The 15,767-nt window shown below is 38.2% G+C and overlaps 1 protein-coding gene across 1 annotated transcript in view; it reads left to right on the forward strand.

The window, feature by feature from the left end:
* Positions 1-7,272, forward strand: part of abcb7 (ATP-binding cassette, sub-family B (MDR/TAP), member 7) — a 30,501-nt gene extending 23,229 nt beyond the window's left edge. Inside the window, exons 11-16 of the mRNA XM_024283059.2 lie at positions 1,782-1,945; positions 2,086-2,215; positions 3,216-3,387; positions 4,367-4,470; positions 5,001-5,108; positions 6,295-7,272. Coding sequence (XP_024138827.1) covers positions 1,782-1,945; positions 2,086-2,215; positions 3,216-3,387; positions 4,367-4,470; positions 5,001-5,108; positions 6,295-6,513 — 897 coding nt within the window. The 3' untranslated portion in view covers positions 6,514-7,272. The remainder of the gene's footprint in view (positions 1-1,781; positions 1,946-2,085; positions 2,216-3,215; positions 3,388-4,366; positions 4,471-5,000; positions 5,109-6,294) is intronic.
* The last annotated feature ends 8,495 nt before the right edge of the window (positions 7,273-15,767 follow it).

The following is a 15,767-nucleotide window of genomic DNA, read 5'->3' on the forward strand; positions in this document are numbered from 1 at the left end:
TGTTCTGAATCTGCTGGAATTACGTTGATTGTGTTAACAATTAAAAAAATACAGTAACACTGGAGCATACGTGTAAAAGGGTGAAAGCCAAAAGTTATCTGTTGCCACCCTGTGATGTCAAGAAGACCTGGTTGCAGGCAAGATGGCGGCTGAAATTCACTAGCCGGAAAAGGACAGTCCACAAGATTTCAGAGTTGTAGTCACTTGTATTAAAACTTTATAATGTGAATAAATTATCTAGTGTTCAGGATTAGCTTAAAATGTGTCAAAAAAAGGTAAACGCTTCATTGATTTCAAAAAGGATATTAACAAAAGTGTTCAGATTTGTAAAACTGTTGCATTGGAGCTTTAGCATTTTACATTTGACCGCAGTTGACTTTCAGTCTGTTGCGGAGAAAAGCGACTTTGCGCCGGAATATAACCCTTTATTTTAGTAATGTGTTTCATATAGATGAAAAGCCGCTTTAAAGTGTTGCTTACCAGCGCCTAACCACTTTTCAGATCAGCTAATTCATGGTGATTTGTAAGGAATTACAATATACAAAGAGCATTGTAGGTTTTGACAGACACTTCAGGTGTGAAAGGTTAAAATCTTAAAACGCAAAAAAACTTAACTGTTTGAGTCTGTTAAATTAGTATCTTTTTGGGTGTGACTTGTACTCAGGTGCAACTTATATATTCATTTTTTTTCTCAATAACAATCGCTAGAGGCGTTCCACTCCGATGCATCTCTTTGCAGACAGACAGGTCCATATATGTCTTGCCCAAGATGGAATCTGGCTCCAAACTGTACGACTGGATGGCTCCAAAATTGATCGCCATTTTTGTTGCACTGCTAATATTAGCTTTGGTGGGAGAGAGTGCAGATAATCCATCAGTGTCTGCCTCATGGTTAAAAACACATTTAAAAATAAGATAATTTAATTTAACAAATGTGACACCTCAATAAAGTTTTTTTTTTTTTTAATCATCTGGTACATTTGGCAGGTGTGGTTTACCTGAAATCGAAGGTCTCTGTTTGATTCATTATTGCAGCGTTTATGTTGTAGTTTACCTTTAAACCAATTCATTAGTGGACTAACAATATCATCTGTTTGCTCCTCGCATTATGCATTGAATCATTAACGACACTCATTCTTAACCATTAAAAAGCTCTAAATGTCAGAGCATTTCAGATCATAATTAATAAGCCAGACATTTATTCCCCGGCTTTGTTTAGCTGGACATTTTCTTCATATATCTCTATATTCTCCTCTTAAATCCAGCCCTCTGGCTTCATAAAAGAGCACTTAAGTGCCTTCCGTTTGCCTCCCGCCCAACAAGGCCATTTCCATCACTCGCCTGTTGCAGAGCAGAAGAAAGAAATCCTCCCCGTTATGTTTCACTCATCATATTCTTCTGCATTCTGACTGCTTGTGATGGCCGGTAATCCATTTACAGCTGAATGGTTTTTATGTGGAACACATGAAAAAAATTTAAATTAAGCACAAAATATATATGAAAAAATGCCTATTTACTTAGATTACTCTGGGTGAGGTGTTCTTGCTTACTCGGTGACCTTGAATGCATCACAGCACACTACAGCTGAGCTCAGTGTGAAATAAAAGTTTCACGCCTGTTTTAGCTGCCGTGAAGGGCGGCGGGGAGATTCAGATGGTTCTTTTGTGACCAGCTATCAAATTCGCCGTGAACATCTGTCCCGGCGGCCCCGCTCTCCAGCTCTGTACTCTTGTTTTTATTCTTTTTTTTTTCTTTTTTAACCCTCTGATGGGATCTTCTAGGAGAAGGATCTGGCCCCACCGCTAGCCATCACACCACAGGACGCCACCATTCGTTTTGAAGATGTCTACTTTGAATACCTGGAGGGCCAGAAAGTCTTGAACGGAGTTTCCTTTGAGGTTCCCGCCGGCAAAAAAGTGGCTATTGTTGGCGGCAGCGGGTCAGGGTAGGTGACATATAAGAGAATGAAAGTCGTACATTCAGTGTGTTTCACATCCACATGAGAACATTACATTAGTAGATGGCGGTGTGGGTGAGGGGAGGACCTCAAAGTGATGTGATGATGGTTTCTGAATCCGCTTGCAGGAAGAGCACCATCGTTCGGCTTTTGTTCCGCTTCTACGAGCCCCAGCAGGGCAACATCTACATCGCTGGACAGAACATTCGGGACGTCAGCCTGGAGAGCCTGAGGAAGGCTTTGGGCGTCGTTCCTCAGGTACGAAGCGACACATGAATGCATCATGAATGGAGCTTCCTACATTAATGTTGCTCCTATTTAAGGCTTTTATCCTGCAAAAGTAACAGACACCAGATTATTTATCATAGAAGGTGATGCATTTTTTTCTAAATTCTTCAAGATTTAGGAAATTAGAAAGCAGCTTAGTACTACTAACAAAGATGGAATTAATTATCAGAAAGTATGACCCTATTTATGAAGCCAGATGTTTTTCAAAATTAAAGAATCTAAGTGTGACTTCTTATTACCACTAAAAAACACAAATTCTTTGCTTTGTGATCAATAAATTCATTTTAGTCCAATTTTGAGCTACTTCAAATAAATTCTTCTAAGCTTTTTAAACCAATTAAAAAAACAAAAATAATATTTTCCATTTTCCTGTGTCGTAGACATCCACAAATATCAGGGATTGATAAATTAAAATAAATAAAGACAAATGTTAAGCATTATAAACTGCAGTTAAATCTTAACTGTCTTGAATGTTAATGATTACAATTTAAGAACATTAATATCCATTAGGGTTGCAATTGCATGGTTAATTAAAACAATGTTTTAGGGCCTAAAGATAAAACTTTAAGAAAATGACTAAAACATTTTCTAAAAGATGAGTTCATGCATTTCTAAAGATGATTAAACAACATTTTTGCTCATTAGAATTATCCTTTTCTGTTTCTTGCTTGATTTTAATTTAAAAAATAATTAAATAAAAAAAATATATTATTCGTAATGAGTGGTCAATAGCTTTTTTATTTGCTATATTTCCCATGTAAAGCTTTTGAATTGAAGTATCTTTTACTTCCATTGCAGTGAAAGGCCTTTCTGAACAGATGGTGCACAAATTTTTAATTCTGTCATTTGCACTTGTCCTCTCTCGTCCTCCTATCCCCCTTTATGCATCTCCGACCTCTTGTTTCTCTCCGCGCTGCAATAAAAAACATTCTCTGAAGCCTCGTTTTCTTCTCTGAATCGCTCTTACCAGGATGCTGTGCTGTTCCACAACAACATCTTCTACAACCTGCAGTACGGGAACATTAACGCCACACCAGAGGAGGTGTACCAAGTGGCGCGGTTAGCGGGCCTCCACGACGCTATCCTCAGGATGCCCCATGGCTATGACACACAGGTTGGAGAGCGGGGTCTAAAACTCTCAGGTTTGCTGCACTTTTATGGCTTACATGCTTCAATTCAAATGCCAGTTAGGAGAATTAGTTTTGTGTTTTATTCTGGTGTAAAGAACACCAGGAGGAGGAGAACGGAGCGACGACGCCACATTTAGATTGCAAATTTGTGGTTTCCTAATTGGGGTGAAATGTCAGAACAGGTAGTTTAGTCTTCAATTTTGTTCCTCAACCAACTAAATGCACATTTCCTCACATTTTTCACATTTTTATTTTCAAATAACTATATTTTTACTCATTTCGATTTTACTAGATTAGTCCTGCCTTTCCTCTTCCCTTTTTGATCTTTTTCTTGTCTATTCTCATTTCTTTTTGATTTATCTAATCTCTTTTCTATTGTTTTTTAAATTATACTTTTTTAAATGTATTACTTATCTAAATTATTCTGTTTTTTTCTTCCTTACATATATTCTTTTCTTTTTAATCTCTTTTTAACTCCTCCTTTAGAACAATCTGTATTTTTTAGTTAAATTCATACTATTAGTCATCTCACTGCAGAATAGAAACTGCGCATTTTTTTTTTTTCTCGATCCAGAGTAGCAAGTGAGAGAACGATCAAACGAAGAGGTTTTTCTTTTTCTTTATTAATTCAGTGCTGCTATGAGTGACATTTGACCGTATGTGAGATGAGAAGGATCAGGTAGAGTCGGCCTGTTCTGTGGCCCACGTCATAGCTGTTCTCCACCTCCAGCCATGTTTACACTCACTGCAAGTCGCTCGCTTTTAAGAGGCCACACGCCGCCCGCGTGCAATAAAAGCCGAGTCAGCCTCGGTGGGAAAAATCTTTACGCCCCGCTGACTTTTCCTCACCAGTCTGTTTTTACCGGACTGAATCCTATACCTTTTCTTTATGGTAAAATATGAGTGAGCTGAGGTCAGATGTAGATGTTTTTTTATTTTTGCAGCCCAACACTTTCTGTCCTCACTTTGATATTTATGCAATTCATTTCAGGAGGAGAGAAGCAACGCGTCGCCATCGCCCGAGCCATTCTGAAGAACCCGCCCATCCTCCTGTATGACGAAGCGACGTCGTCCCTCGACTCCATCACCGAAGAGGTAGCCCGACCGCCCTCACATTGGCACGCACCTGTAACGTAACCATAAAATGCAGCACGCACTGGCTGGCACGTTGAGCAGAACAAACACCTGCTGTAGGTACACAATAATTCAGCATGCTCCTGCGTCACTTACCTGCTGTGACACACTCCCCCCATCCCACACACACACACACACTCCCCTAACACCTGCCGTTGTTTTCTCCTATTTAATCTCCGCTTAAACCACAGAGTCTTTGTAAATGTTACATTTAATGAGAAAGTTCAGCCAGCCTCTCTGAACTCCAGAGGAAAAGTCGGGGCAATAGATTTCTGCCTTTCATCACAATGAGGTTATTTATTCATCCTATATAAAGACAAGCATGTGAAGGTGAGGCGTTTGTGTGCAACACCCTATTGAGGTTCATATATATTCTGTCATTCATGAGCTCTCGTTGCAGCTGGAGACTGTTTCCCGTCGAATCAGACGGATGCCCTTATGAGGCATCAGGACTGACGATGATGAAGATGGCGTTCTTTGTTTGCTTTCAGAACATTCTGAGTTCAATGAAGGAGATGGTGAAGGACAGGACCTCGGTGTTCATCGCCCACAGGCTTTCCACAATCGTAGATGCAGATGAGATCTTAGTGCTCAAACAGGTAAAAGCTCATTTTCAGATTTTTTTTGGACGAATTTGCATTTAAGGGAAAAGAGTTTGTCTCTCTTCTTAACCTCCGGCTTTCTGTCTCTGCAAACAAGAATTTACTAAGCTTTTTTGGGCGGGGGGGGGCTCTCATTTATTTGCAGTTACCTTACCTCAATGTACATGATGAAATCCTGCTTTGTTGAGCTTTTCTCATTAAGTACAACAACAACAACAGGAGCCTGCTGGTAAAAAAAAAAAAAAGAAAGTATCATTTTCTCCATAAGGGCTCATTAAAGCAGTCAGACTGGACTAGCTGTTTTGGTCAGATGGCATGTCTTGTTTGTCTTGGTGACTAATAATGTATGGGCCAGCTTCCCAGACACTGATGAGGCCCTATCCAGGACTATACATGCTTTTCAGTAGAGGCAGAATTGGGTTATAAAGCCTTTTTTTGTGGTCACAGTTGAAGCTGCACACTGACATGGACTGTTTTAAACTGTGGGAGAAGTGAGGCTTTCATGTGCAGCACAACAGACAGAAAAACACGTCTGTGTGAACAGAGAAGGGCCGCAGGATTCAGTGGGCTGGAAGGACACGGGGAAGCTGTACGACGAGCGCCAAGTCAATTATTACCAGAAAGTAAGAGTTAATTTAGGACGTAACACAGGTGAAGTGACATTTTCCTCCAGCGCTGGAGTGAGAGGATAAAATGAGAAGGGATTTCTTTGAACCCGGGCGAGTGGAGCACGTTTTGTTCGGCGCTTCCGAGTCAGATGGCGGGGATCAGAGGGTCGTAGCGAGGAGGCACGTTTGCGTGTGATGTCGCCATAGCGTTTGCTAGTGTCACCAGCAGAGGACTGCCTGGGGTGCTCATTAAAATAATGAGCGGATGCAGTCACATGCTCGTCTTGGGCGCACTAAAGATGATGCCAACACCTCTGCTTGCTCATGGGAGGTGGTGGGGAGGGGGGTGGGGGTGCCTTCGTTTGTGTTTCAGTGCGTGGGAAGGACGCGTGTGTGTTTGTCGTGCGTGGAGCCGCTCGTGTCTGCGAGCGCTTGTTTTTGTCAGAGGAACGCAACAGTTGTTGGGGAGGCGGCAGGGATTTGTTGGGGGGGCTGATTCTCTGCAGAGTGTGGTCAGAAAGAGGTGCTCTGTTGTTTTGGATCCTCATTTTTTTTTGCTCTCTCGTTCCTCGCAGGGCAAGGTGGCGGAGCGCGGCACGCACCAGACCCTCCTCGCCACCCCCGGCAGCTTGTACGCAGAGCTGTGGAACGCACAGAACAGCAAAATCCTCAACAGCAGCAAGAGCTCGAGCGCGCCGGCCGCCGAGCGCCTGTCCCAGAAGGAGGAGGAGCGGAAGAAGCTGCAGGAGGAGATCCTGAACAGCGTGAAGGGCTGCGGGAACTGCTCCTGTTGAGAGAAACCGCCACCGCCATGTTCCCGCTCTCCCTCACAGATGGCCTACGTTGAAATCCCCTCCACTTTAACCGGACCTCCCCCCAATCCGTGTGACCATCTCCCCCTCTTCACCAAAATAAAGGAAGTCTAGTTAGTTTTGGATCCATGCCAGTTTTTATTAGCTGAAGCAAAAACGGAGGCCATATTCTTCACATGCATCTGTTCCTCTGCCCCGCCCCCATCGTTGACATCAGGTCTATTGTCTTCCTTTGCACTGGAAACACGTAATGATGTACAAATGCAGTGATTCTGACACCAATTTGTGTTTGTTTGCATTTTTTTAATTATAAGTGAAAAAGCAGAGCTTTTATTTTGTATTTAATGTGTGTACATATCACCGTTCTTTCTGGAACTAGGAATCAAAATTGTTCTTCATCTTTTCAAATTGCCCAATCCACATTCTGAAGAATGTTTATTAATAAATCTAAAGTCTAACAAGTGTCTGAGCGCCTTAACAGAATTAAAGGTGGGAGCTCCAACAGACCATGAATGTTTCACAACGGCGAGAGCTTTTATTTTAACTTTTATTTTAAATTCAAACTCTTCCTGATAGAAAAACACATTTGAAAGTTCGACCACTTCCTATAGATCTTGTGACCAAACTGAAGCATCTTCCTTCTGGAAAAATGAACTGCAGTTGTCCATAACCTCATTGTAAATATTGGTCCTTGTTTTTTTAAAGGGCTCATTTTTCAGAAATAAATACATTTTCTGAGAATTCTTCTGTTTTTTTGCTTTTTTTTTGGCAATTGTAAATGTATTTTTTAAGCAAATTTTATCTATTTAGTTTGCAAGTTGATACTTCCCCAGGGGTTCAGTTAACAAATGCATAGATTTCAAAACTAATCATCAACTCAGTGCAGAATGGGAAAAGAAAATCTTAACTGCACATATGTTGAATAGAAAAAAAACGAATCACCTTGTAGAAAAACGTCTTTAGGATGTAGGAACAGTGACATAAAGCTATGCAGGAAGCTGACCGCTGTGCACAACGCATTTCTACAAACTGTGAGCTGAAACTGCGTGATTTGTTGTGCGTTTATTTAATTATGTTGGGGCATCTGCATGAGTCTCTCAGGTTATGTGATGATAATTTGTCAAGAACGAACCCTGCTGCTCGCCTGATGACAGCCGGGATCCTCCAGAGGACCACCCAGGACCCTGAAAAGATGGGAAAAGACTTGAAAAATTTATGAATGCACATTTATTCATGCAGATTGGCTTGTTTTTCTATATTTGTCTTTACTGGAAAAAATGAATGAAATCCTTATAAATATATATGTGAATATCTTAGGGGATTCCTAAAGTATCTCTGAGAAGGAACTAAGAAGGGTTGAAGTATCATGGATGAAGTCACTGACTAAAACTTATTTTATTTATATGCAGAGAAATGACTTATTCTGCTAATGATAGATAATCCCTCAACTGCCATTAAAAAAATACTGTAAACCAACTAAAGCATTAAATGTATAATTTGATACAGATTGATCATAAATTAGGGTTTGTTGTTGAAGATCTGATTTAGAAGTCTGTAACCAACCATCCTGGATGGAAGAGAAACTGAAGACAAACTAAAGAAATGTAGAATTAAAAAAAAAAGATGGCCGAACAGGTAAAACAACCTCCAACGATGTTAAAGGTGATCTTCAAAGTACAAAAACCAAAACAAGCATATCAAGGACAGAAGTCTGTCCTTTTGAAACACGGAGGTGGCTAGGTCATGGTCTGGGGCAGGTAAGCTACAGCCCGAGGGCCGCATGCAAACCTTTTAATCTGGCCCATTACACTGGAATAAATTATATCAATAATCCTTTATAATGTTTTATTTTCCCTGTAATTCTGGTGTCTCCTCAAAGATTACAAACACACTGAACTTTTGTTTAGGTACAGAAAGTTATTCTGCACACGTGTGGTGTTGGAAGATTTTCCTGACGTTCATTTGTGTTTTCCAAGTAGAACAGTCATTTTTTTTCGATCATTCTAACACCACATGAATGCAGCACTTCTCTAAGTATGCATTTGTCCCCGGTGTAATTGGCACTAAAACGAGAACAATAGTAAGAAATTCTGAACTAAATTTCCTGTTTCAAAATCAATTTTCAATAAAAATTAAAGCATGTATTTGTCCAAATTCAATGTTATTTCTTTGATGAGGTGGATTACCAAAAACACTCCACGGATCTGCTATTGGTCCAGCTCTTCTGTCAAATTTTATAAATGGTTTATTTCAAAAAATCAAACAAGAATGCATGTGAAGAGCATCCATGCAAAGATATGTCAGATATAAGATAACAAGGCATCAAATTATAGATTGGAAACGAACTTATATAATCACACCCCACCTACAATGAAACCTCAAGACTTCTTGGGCAAAATGTGCTGCCATGCATTAGAAATGTTGGTTCTGGTCCTCAAACACAAACAATTAAGACCACCTACCACCTACGTCTTTAAAAACCTAAAACCTTTAAAAGCCCGACAAGCACTTTGTTCATTTATTTTAATTTTACACTTTTTTTTGACTGATGAAGGATTTTTGTAACCATTTTCTCTTCTTCCGCTGCTCAACCTCACTTTCAAAAAACTAACATTCAATTCTTTTTTGCTTCTCCTGATCCTCATCTGGGACCAGACCCGTTCTTTTTCTGAGGTCATAATTAAACCCCACAATAACAAAAACATCCACACGTCCTGGCTGACCAAACCTTGCTGTGCCGCTTTATTGTGCAGCCTCCTCTGCCTCATGAGGAAGTCACACATTAAAGATGAAAGCACACTTTGATTTAAAAAAAAAAACATGCCAAGAAAGCCACCAACGGGATGATTACGGCTGGATGGGTTTTATTTCATGCATCAGATGTCCATGCAGATGAGTTGGTGTCAACGGCGTTCTTCTAATCTAACCCAGGAAGTGATTATCAGACTATTCATTAGTGACTCCCAGCGACGTTCAGCGGCTGCCCTAACAGGTTATCCATTAATTATTCAGACAACAGAACTTACTGTGATCTGCCAGGCTTCTGTGAAAGAGCCCTTTTTGTTGCTTTGTGTGTTTCAAGGACACAGCATGAAAGAATTGAAGTTACTAAGCAATCTGAGATGGACTTATGCAAGGTGAGGATTTGCTTTCTCTTTATGAGAAAAAAAGAAAAAAACTGAGTCAAGAAAATCAATTGTTTTATGGCAGTATGTGTGGCATGAGTGGGGCTTTTTGTGTGCATGTTTTGAGGAGGTAATGAGAAAGCCATTCCCCTGTTTACCATGCGGCAGTCTGCGAGACAGACAAACAAAAGGCCTCTAATAATGTCCTTAATATGGACCGCAGCAGCACTGCAAGCCGCCGCTGAAAGAGAGCTGCAAACAACAACATGCTGCAGACATTTAGATGTGTTTTTCACCCACTGTCTCCGTCTGCTTGTATCATATTACCCCGTGTGATGATTCAGAGCTGAATTTAATAGGCAGAATCTACCACAACATGCCCCAAAGAGCTGGATCGCACGTCCCCTGGCAGCTGTTAGGGGAGCACAGGTGATAAGACGGATTCAAGCACACACGTCAAATCCCCGCTGACCCCTCTTTGGCCCGTTGCTGAAGTCCTCCGCACTTATTTTCATCACGATTCCGGGCAGAGCCGGCTCAGACTCAAGGCGGTCCCTCTGCACCAGACAGTCAGCTCCCTCCCATCCCACTACAATGGAGCTAGCATGTGGCCAAGGGCGTCTACGCCTTGATAAATATGCATCGGTGCCTCAGAGAAGATGTAGTTATTTCCACCGTTTTGTGTGGGAGTGTAAATTTATGTGCGTAATCCCTGTGTACTATATCAGTGCTCTTGGTCAAAACCAGAATGAATATTCACACATGCACGGACTCGCACACACACAGCTGGTCCTCTTTAAAGTCAATAAACACGGAGAAGGGTGGTATTTTAATCTCCGCATACAAGTACGCTGCAGATGATGCAACCCCTGAGCAGATGCTAGATGATCCAGGTCACACATTTGAAGCATGTGAGCTTGCTGCAAATTTCTGCATAAATGGGACATAAAAATCCATCTTAAAACAATTAAAACAAAGCAAACAAAAGTTTGATTCATTATTTTTCGATTTCTGCTTATTGTGCGGCAGTTTTTTTGCATCTTAGTTATTGAAGTCCTGCACTCCTCGGCAGTCAGTTGAGGCCAAAATGATCCATTTGCAGTAAAAAGTCTTGTAAATATATGTAATAATGCCATTTATGGCTCCAAATTCTATTTATTTTCAACTCTATTACTCAGGAAATTGTTTAAAAAGTGTTTACTGAGAGTGTTTGAATGTAATGGAGTAACCAGCGAGTCATTTATTTTCTCAGATGCAGAAGATCCGTCCTGAAAGGTGCTTTAAGGGGACGTTCTCGGGATAAAAAGCATCAAACTTCGAGCTGAGGCCATTAGATTGATTTGTTATTGACTCACACGGCGGATCTGACAAATTTAACGTTATTCCCCCTGATGTGAGGCAAAGTGTACGTCTGCGTGGCAGTGAAATGATTACAGTTGCTGTCAAAGCGTCCCACAGGAGCTGTTCCATTAAGCACCGTCTTAGCAGCATCTCTGGGGATTGTCAACATCACTGTCAGAGCTGATTCTCTCCGGTTTGGATAAACACGTAAACCGTTCGACTAAAAAGTCCTGTTTGTGCGGAAATAAGAGACAACAGGTGGGAAAATGCAGGATAATAAATACATTTGACAAATTCTAAAAAAAATCAAAAATTTTGTATCTAGTTAAGCGTTTGATGGAACAAAAGCCCCACTTCTACATTTATGGATCTTCACTTTCTATTGCAGAAAAGAAGATGCTCGACAGATCATTTCTATTAATATTTTAAAAGATGAAAAACATGTCAGAAGGCAGTTTTGAGCTTTGACCCAATCATCCTTAAGTACAGTTTATCTCTCTCCAGTTCTTGAGGAAGCTAAAATAAAACTAAGTGGAATGATAAAAGAGGCAATTTATGACAGTTTGTGTATTTAATAAAAACAATATGTCAATACTTTAATTTCATTTTAAAAAATTATTATCAGCGTATTTTTGAATAGTTTAAATCAGTTTTTACTTAGCTTTGATTAATTTGTTTTTTTAATTGTATATACTTATTTAATATGAATATATTTTTTTAAGTTTTTGCTGATTCAAATATTTTTTTCGATTTTGCTGAATTCAGGTTGTTCAAATGTCATCTAAACACAAATTTGTATTAATTAATACAATTTCTTGGTACACTGTAAGAAAATCTTTGTAATTTATGTTGGATAAAACTGTAATATCATGACATTTAAAGAACATAATCATGAAAAATAAAGACGTATAATTTAAGTAAGCTACAGGGGAACTTCCTTAAAGCTATAAATGTTAAAAAAAACTTAATTTTTACCTTTTTTTAAAATAAAAATATAAGATACATAAGTGTTGAAGTAATTGTCCACCATATTTTATACTACTTATATTTTATGAGGTTTTTCCTTGTAAATTATCCAATCTCATATAAAAATTGAAAGAAAATATTGTGAAACGCATAACTGTCAAAGCTATAGTTTCTTGATAGAAATTTACAATAAATTTACCCATAAATACATTTCACTATACAGAAATAATAGACATATGACTCAAGAAATATCTTTTTTTAACATAAGATTTTTTAAATTAACACCTTATTTTTTACAGTTAAAATCTGGCAGGTATTTTACAATATTTCTTTTTACAGTGTAGTATTTTTTCATATGGTTTAATCCCACCAAAATATTGATCATATCGCTAAAAAAGGTGAGATCAGTCACCCAGGAAAATATGAACCAATAATGAAATCATCAAATCTGTAAAAAAGCACAACTTTGAGAAGATCTTACTTGTAAATGTTTTCTAATTCTATTTATGAATATATTTAGCCATACTTATTTTTATCATTAAAGACGCACTCAAGTGAAAATTGTGTTTTTTAAATGTTCTTGTTGAAATGTTCATGATGGAGGACATATATAAAAAGATAACACTGCATTTCTTAGTATTTCTTTTTTCAAATTGGGATAAATCAGGAGCAGATGAAGGAATAAATGCTGAAAAGATATCATGGAGGTGACCAGCAGAAGAAAATGGATCTTATTTAAAAGCATAATAATTATTACGTTACAGTTCTGGCTGTTTTTGGAACCCTCATAAACCCCTAATGAATAAAAGTGTTTGGCTTATACAAAAACCAAACTATCAGGACAGGAAGAGGAATTCAAATATGCCAAATCAGTATTTAAATATTCAGATCACCTCCCACCTGTAAACCAAATCAACAAATTGAGTCATTTACACCCTTGTGGTGCCGCACCACCTTTTAGGGATGATGTCATGCTGCTGGAGCAGTGTGGATGCTGGTGAGTGTAAATATCAACCCAAGCTATCTTTCACAATAAAAGAGCCGCTGTTTCAAAGGGATTTTTTTTCCCCTTAAATGACTCTGTAAAAAATATTTTTTCACATAATTGCCAACTCTGTCATTGAGCTGTGCACAAAGCAGCCAATCAAGCCCAAACGCAGGCCACAGAGTCTGACTCATTCTAGAAAAACACAGATTCTTCTCTATTTTAATGCAGTTTTATGACTTACGCACACATAGCTAAACACATTGGCTCTTTGAACCCTGAAAATGTCTCTTGAAAGCTGCAAGAAGCACACACAAATACAATAAAGACCAGGAAATTGCAGAGCTGCATGTCACTGGTGACTTTGAGTCTGAAAGGGGATTGAATGTTTGCATCTAAACTACAGCCCGGGGGCCACATGCGGACTAAGAAACTATTTAATCTGGCCCGCTAAACTTGAATAAATTATATTATTAATCCTTAAAGATGAATTATTTTCTCTGTAATGCTGATCTCTACCCACAGATGGTGCACTACAAATAAACTGACCTTTGTCTGGGAGCAGAAAGTTATTCTGCATTCTTGTAGTGTGTTTTCTGACATTCATGTGTGTTTTTTTAGTTGGACAGTCATTCTTCTCATCGATCCAACACCATATAAACCAACATTTTTTAATTTTACGCTTTTTCCTGAAGAATACTGAACCATTGGTGGAATTGGCACAAAAATGAAAACAGTTTTGAAATTAAAACTACAAACTGTTCTGTTTTAAAAACATATATTTCAAATTAAAATAAAAATGAAAGTATGTTTTCATCCAGATGTCATGTTTCTTTCTGTCTCTTAGAAGGTGGATTACAAAAGTACTGCTTCTGTCAAATATTTACAAATGTTTGTGCCCCACAAGTCCAAAAATGTTCCCACCCCAGATCTAAACTCAAGTGAGGGGCTCAACCAGCAAGGCCCCTTTCAGGTTGTTAGGGCGATTTAATCCTCAGGACGATTCATATCGCTGATGATTTTAATGGAAATTTCACAGCACGGTCAGAGCTGACAATGTAGAAATTCATTTAACAAAATACATTTTAATAATCCAATGGAATTTGTATATATACATATATACATATAAAAAATGCAATTTTTGTGGTATTTTTACAAACTACTCATATGGAGTCTCGAAAGAGTCAAAATGAAATAAATATATACACCAATAAATAAATAAATAAATGTGTCATTAATTATTTAAAAGTGGCAATTTGGCTCTTTCCAGACTCCATTTACTTAAACCCAATTTGAATAAATAAATAAAAATATATATTTTATGGCATCATAAAGATGCTTCATTTCGGCACCTTTACAGATGACTTATATAAATATATTTTTTAATAAATATACATATTGTTCAATCTAAGACATGGAAAATGTAGCTCCATCTAATAAAAGGCAAAAACTACGAAATAAATAAAAAAGATGGTGAGAGAACTGTCTGATCCGATCTGAAGATACTGTAAAATACGGTAGTATTTACTCTCACAGTAATGAAACTAGATCTCACAAAAATGTACTACCTATAGAAATAATGAGTGCAGTGATCTCATTTGTCAGCTCTAAAGTAAGGAACACACACGTTGTACTATAAATAACTCAAGTCTAGCAGAAACTATTTAACATTTGTTTTGTTTCCACTTTAAAACTTTAACTTTCTCAATTCAAAAAAAAAAATCAGTTCCTGGGATCTAGTCTGTTTAAGGGTTGTGCATTTATTTTGACGAGGAGCCAAAATGATTTTTCTACTAAAGCGGGGGTCTGCCACCTTTTCTGCTCATTTGGTCCACTGTCTTAGAGACCAAAAAAAAAAAAGTAAAGTGCTGCTTCAATGTTTTAAAAAATGCTATTTTTTGTTTTTATAACCATTTATATATTGCAATTAAAATACTTCCAGTAGAGTTAATATTTTTTAATAACAATTGCACCTTCTGTTACTTTTGACAGAGGGTTCCTTTCAAAATAAAACCAATCCTGTGTTAATTAAGATCCTCCTGCTGCAACAGATTTACTTTCATACAAATGCAAAACAAAACCATGTCAAACGTGGTATTTTCTGTTACTATGACTTTGGTGCTCCTTCATTCTTTCCTATCAAATATAAACATGAAAATACTAGTGTGGAACTGGGTTTTTGTTTTTAAATCTACACATGTTAATGCAGTTAATTTAAGATTGACTTTATCTCTGAACAGTAACTAGACACAGCTGTGCTTCGGAAGGTAAGATACTTTAAAAGTGTTTATTTATTTAATAAAAAGCCACTCTGACAGTAAATTTTGCCATAATTTTACTCAGTTATCTGACATGTTAAAAATCTAACCATAAATGCCAGAACTAATTAACTACAACAAATAAACCCAACTACAAATGTTTGCATTTTTCCTTCAAATAGCCACAAAGACGGGATAAAAAAAGTGGTTCTGTAGATCCTGGTATTAAAGCCTTGTAAAGCAGGATTTAGAAAGGTGGTTCTTTCTAACTGCAGGTAACTCCAGTCCCAACAGAACCTGATAACCCCATCACAAAGGCGCATGACCCGAAACGGAAAATCACCTCTGAGCTCTGCCCATGGAGGCTTTGTGACCCTTCACTGCGACCAGGAGTTTATCCTCCTGAAGCCGAAGAAACAGACAAAATCACACTTGTCAACATTCAGCAATCTCTTTCATATTTTGCAGCCTAATTATAAATTCTTTAAAGTACAGTTCTCTCTTTCAGATCACACATATCTACTTAAGAGGAAAAATTGTGAATTTTCCCTGCAGAATTTG

The sequence above is a fragment of the Oryzias melastigma genome, linkage group LG10 (genome assembly GCF_002922805.2).
Source record: "Oryzias melastigma strain HK-1 linkage group LG10, ASM292280v2, whole genome shotgun sequence".
Lineage (NCBI taxonomy): Eukaryota > Metazoa > Chordata > Actinopteri > Beloniformes > Adrianichthyidae > Oryzias > Oryzias melastigma.